Source organism: Helianthus annuus, chromosome 16 (assembly GCF_002127325.2).
Source record: "Helianthus annuus cultivar XRQ/B chromosome 16, HanXRQr2.0-SUNRISE, whole genome shotgun sequence".
In the NCBI taxonomy this organism is placed as follows: Eukaryota; Viridiplantae; Streptophyta; class Magnoliopsida; order Asterales; family Asteraceae; genus Helianthus; species Helianthus annuus.
The window spans coordinates 116,364,198-116,369,185 of NC_035448.2; the positions used below are offsets into that span (position 1 = coordinate 116,364,198).

At 35.7% G+C, this 4,988-nt stretch overlaps 1 protein-coding gene across 34 annotated transcripts; it reads left to right on the forward strand.

Moving 5' to 3' along the window:
- The first annotated feature begins 493 nt into the window (after window positions 1-493).
- Window positions 494-4,670, forward strand: LOC110917866 (peroxisomal membrane protein 11D-like). Of its 34 annotated transcripts, XR_002580910.2 has the most exons (10): window positions 497-688; window positions 751-814; window positions 907-975; window positions 1,669-1,837; window positions 1,898-1,990; window positions 2,066-2,174; window positions 3,054-3,143; window positions 3,225-3,470; window positions 4,325-4,346; window positions 4,430-4,670. XR_002580910.2 is itself a non-coding variant. In XM_022162308.2 (8 exons), the coding sequence occupies exons 2-8, from the start codon at window positions 780-782 to the stop codon at window positions 3,410-3,412; spliced, it is 753 nt and encodes a 250-aa protein (XP_022018000.1). In that variant the 5' UTR covers window positions 497-688; window positions 737-779; the 3' UTR covers window positions 3,413-4,670. The 34 variants fall into 34 exon arrangements, 11 of the variants coding, with proteins under 11 accessions (XP_022018000.1, XP_022017999.1, XP_022018007.1 ...); XR_004883666.1 differs by having other exon boundaries at window positions 495-688; window positions 737-873; window positions 959-1,837; window positions 1,916-1,990; window positions 2,066-2,440; XR_004883669.1 differs by adding an exon at window positions 2,235-2,440 and having other exon boundaries at window positions 495-688; window positions 751-1,837; window positions 1,916-1,990; window positions 2,066-2,098.
- Window positions 4,671-4,988: the final 318 nt, after the last annotated feature.

Sequence of the window (4,988 nt, forward strand, 5' to 3'; positions counted from 1 at the left end):
AAAAACCTAAAAAAACCCTAACCCCCCCCCCCCCCAAAAAAAAAAAAAAACCTAAACCCCCCTCCCCCACCCCTCAAAAACCTACCCCCCCCCCCCCCAAGCTAAAATGCTAAAAACTAAACCCTCAAAAAACTTTAAAAAATCTAAAAAAAATCTAAATAAATCAAAAAAAATCTAATTTTTTTTTTTATACTTTTTATGTTAAAATCGCTACTTTTAGTAGACAAAAAAAATTGTGCGTTTTTTAGCTATTTTTAGGCATTTTTGGTTGTGTTCACATTGGTTCTGACAATAAAGGGTGGTTCCTAACGGATCTTTGTCCTATATATATATCTTTACTATATTAATAAGCATATCCAAAGGACTTCTTAAGGTCATATAAATTTCATTAAAACACCCCTAAAGCATGCTGTACAACCCTCTAAAGCACGATATAATTTACAATTCCAATTATGCCCTTCACTCAAAAAACACACGGGGTACACAATTAGGGTTTCTCATTCTCATAGCATTTTATCCGCCCCCATCGAGCTGTTTATCTCCAGGCGATTCAAAAGGAAATAGGGTTTCTCTTGGCGATGCAAGATCTGGCTCCAGATCAGCGAATCTCTCTCTATACGACACCCAATCGACTGAGTTTGAAGGTGGTGAAGGGTTTGGATCTGCCAATCTGTGACGTATGAGCAAGGTATGGCCGCTATTCTACTCAATGTCTTTTTATTATGCTAAATGAAAGATTATTGTTGTTAGGGGGTGTTTGGTCTGCCAATCGGTGATGTATGAGCATGATTTCACAAGATCTAAAGACGGCGTGGTGTGTAGAGACGAGTTCTGGTTTTAGATGGTGGTTGAAGTAGGTTCCGACAAACTGATGTATGTCTGACGACCTCTTTTTTATTTGTTTAGGTCACAAGCTTCAGATCTCTTCTCTGACTTTTTGGTAATTTTATTCCTGCAGTTAGAAGAACATCACATGTATGTTTTTAACCATATCGACATTTTTGTTTGTTATTTGACATGGATCTGTGAAATAGTGTCAGATTTGTGTTGGGTTCTTCAAATATAGTGGTCGTGCATCTGTGAAATAGTTTCAAATATGTGTTGTGTTCTTCAAGGATATGTATTTGATATGGATCTGTGAAATAGATTCAGATCTGTTAATTTTTTCTAGCAGATCTGTTATAATGCTATTACGTTTAAAAAGATGAAAGTCAAATCTGGGTTTGGTGAAAGAGTATTTGACATGGATCTGTGAAATAGACAGCAATATGTATTTTATTTCTGAAATCTTTGATGCAATTTCTGATAGTTTAATTTAGCGATTCTGTTGTGTGTTCTACTCATCGAGTGAATTTATTAGTTGATTTGATATGTTGGGTAAGATTTATTGTTGATCTTTCATTGTTGTGTGTTCTGATTTTCGATTGTTGACCTTTGGTTGATGCTTGATTTTGTACGAAACCCTATCTGGTAACTGAAAATTGTACATATTATTGAATTTAATTGTTGTAATATTGTTAAAGATATGTACAATTTACTTCTTCTGTTGAATCAATACTTTTGACTGTAAATGAAATATTATGGTTACACTTGAAGATTTGTGGGAATTGTATGAGTTTGGAGGGACATTTATTGCTGTTTGATTGATTATTTTCTTTATGTTGCGAGAATGGAACTTGCTCTAGCTATTTTGTATTTGAACAAAGCTGAAACCCCGGACAAGATATGCAGAGCAATACAATACGGTTCAAAGTTCGTAAGTAATGGCGAGCCAGGCACTGCCCAAAATGTTGACAAGTCAACTAGCTTGGCTACGAAAGTTTTCCGTCTTTTTAAGGTATCATTTTGTCAAAATAATCAAATTCTATGCATATAATGAATCTGATTTTTGTAAAAGTTATCAAATTTTATGCAGTTTGTCAGTGATTTGCATGCTATTATCAGTCCAACTGCTCCAGGAACTCCGCTTCCGCTTGTTTTGCTGGGGAAGGTAATCGTTTCTTCGATTAGTAAGTCAATTTTGGTTTTTCATTCACATTTTTTGATAAACAATGCTTTGTTTCAGACTTTCAGTCGAAAAATGGCCACTTATATCTCGGTACAGGCCTTCTGTCCGTTCACAATCTGGGGATTATTGATGCACATTTGGAATATATTTTCAAAACTGATTCGGGGTATGAAACCGGTTCCAGCTCTAATCAATGTGTTCAATAACTGGGTATTGGTCAATCCAGGTCGGGTATGGAATTGGTTTTGGAGATGGAAGTGACCGGTTCCGGTCCTGGGTTGTTTTGGGTATTGACTAGCTCGGGTCGCGTATAACCAAGTTGGAACCGTTTTTAAAGCATGGAGTTACAAACTGGTGGTTAAGGTCTGGTATGGAACCGATTCCTAATACCCAGTTTCTAGCAAAGCCCAGTTCTGGTTTTTTTTTTGTCAGGTTCGATTCCAGAATTGGTTTTTTTGCGCACTGTTACTTGGGATTGTCCTTGGGGAAGAATGAACTATGAAGTTATGAAATTATTAACCTACTTTGGATTTAAGGTGTAAACAGTAGTAGTTGGAAATAAATGTGTAGATTTTAGTAGTTTTTGAATTCCATGTGTTAGTATCAGTAGTTCTTGGTGTGTTTTGATGAAAGCTGGAGACAAACCTTTAGTAAGGGTTCGGTTTTGGTTTTGGTTTTAGAGTATCGGAAACTCTTTACTAACGGTTTGGCTCACTGTTTGACCTAAAAACCATCAAAACCGAACAAGGAGATCTAATTAAGGATTTTAAATATGTGGAAGTAACACACACTAAGTTATGAATTCATTTTATGATTTAAAATGGGCAAAAGGAAAATAAGTGGAATGAAACCATTAACAAAATCAAGTTTGGAACTGGACCGGACATGGCACTCGACTATGTGTTTGGATACAACACAGTCATGTACATGGATGTTCGGAAACTAAAAAGTGACACGTCTTTATGCCAGTTCAGTTTACGATCTGTTTATCGTATTTACCGTATGATGTCTAAAATTGCTTCTTGTTATGACGTATGATGAACAGTGAAATTGATTGGTAAACTACAAGATGGTACCGTGTTCATCAAAAAAGGTCACGATGATTCCCAGCCTTTCGAGTTCAAGGAAGATGAAGGTATATACATTATTTAAAGTTTGTTTCTTTAGCTGTGTAATTTGTTTTCAGTAATGACCGTTTTGGTATTTAATGAAACAGAGCAAGTGATTGACGGATTGGATCGAGCTGTTATGACAATGAAGAAAGGGGAAGTAGCTCTTCTGAAAGTCGCACCAGAATATGCCTTTGGTTCTACCGGTTCCGAGAAAGAATTAGCGGTGGTTCCCCCTAATGCTACTGTTACTGATGGTTGTTGCCAGAGGAACTCCTTGGTTTTCAGGTGCTGATTTGGCAAATTTGGTAAACGTGGCGGCTCTTAAGGCGGCAATGGACAGTGCAAAATCGGTAAGCATGGCTGATTTAGGGTTATAGCGACTCATAGCGAGAATAGCGACAATTAATTTCTTTTGATATAAATAGCAAGTAAATATAACTCTAAAATGGCTGGATTATAGGTTTTTGTTAAATATATATGTAAAATGGCATATATACCAGGGTATTTTGATATAGTATACATATAAAAATATTTAAAAAAAATTTAAGTGTAGCGCTATTTATAAAATTGCCGACCACTATTTATCGCTATTCGCTATGTGGCTTATAGGTACCTTATCGCTATTTGCTATGTGGCTTATAGGTACCTTATCGCTATTCGCTATGTGGCTTATAGGTACCTTATCGCTATTCGCTATGTGGCTTATAGGTACCTTATCGCTATTCGCTATGTGGCTTATAGGTACCTTATCGCTATAGCGATTTTTGTTATGGGGCGTTTGGACATGCGTTTCAAAACTGATTATGTGATGTTAAATAACCTAATAATATCTTAGTGCTTAGTGATAAAATGATCTAATAGGACATAATATTGAAAAAAGGGGTTAGCTGGTCGTAAAATGGGAATAAAGTTCTCTCAAATTAGACTAAGAGGTAATTTCTTCTCAAAAGGTTGTTTCGAGAACTGATGGATCCTCAAAGATCTCTCCCGTTTGTCATTAAAGCACACGTATATCTGGCTGTGAGTTGTCACAAGTATTGACCCGTTTAAATGAATTGCTCTATTAAATTATTTATCATTTTTGTTAGATTCAGTTATTATAATTTCTTGTGTAAATTTCAAAATCGTTAGTAAAAACGTACTCTTGTCACTAATGTTGCTACTTTTTCACACAACTAATATCAACTGCCATTTATGTACTTAGCCCTGTGGACATTATACCGAAGGTACGTTGCTTCAAGCCCCGCTTCACAATATATCAACTCAAATATATGTTTGATAAAATGCTGGTTATTTTGATTTTTGACAGCATTGTTTGGAGTACTTGGTCCATTGGATGATGTCATTATAGCCCTTATCTTTTTCCTACATGTTGGCACCCTGTATCGGGCTATTCTTGTGTGCCGTTATGGAGGAGCTGCAATTATGCTTCATCTGATATTGATACAATATAGAGATTGTGATCTTTGTATAATGATGGGAAAGATTGTTTCAGTTGCAAGACGTACAAGTTTTCATTTTTATTAGTCTTAAAGAGTGTTGGTTAGTCATTGGTCATGTATAACTTGGTTGATTTTCATTATTAGGTTTAGTAGTGGTAAAATTTGGGGGGGGGGGGGAGTGCATAAAGCGATACATTTAGCATCTGATATCATTATTGTTAATAAGGTTGCGGATAAATCTACTTTTGATACTTTTTAGAAAAATATTTATGGTTTAAATACGTTTTCATATAGAAATTTTTGGGTATATACGTTTTCGACAATCTTCGCCATTGCCGATGGCTTTATCGTGACTCATGATATGATTCATCAATCAAAATCGTTGATTTACCCACATGTTTAAAACCCCTTGTAACATAACTAGAA

Bases quoted from the DNA above. Each gene is read 5' to 3' on its own strand.
- LOC110917866 (XM_022162308.2), top strand. From the start codon at position 780: ATGAGCATGATTTCACAAGATCTAAAGACGGCGTG. The intron at 976-1,668 runs GTATGTTTTTAA...TTATGTTGCGAG, and splicing joins CAGTTAGAAGAACATCACAT to AATGGAACTTGCTCTAGCTA. The intron at 1,991-2,065 runs GTAATCGTTTCT...GCTTTGTTTCAG, and splicing joins CGCTTGTTTTGCTGGGGAAG to ACTTTCAGTCGAAAAATGGC.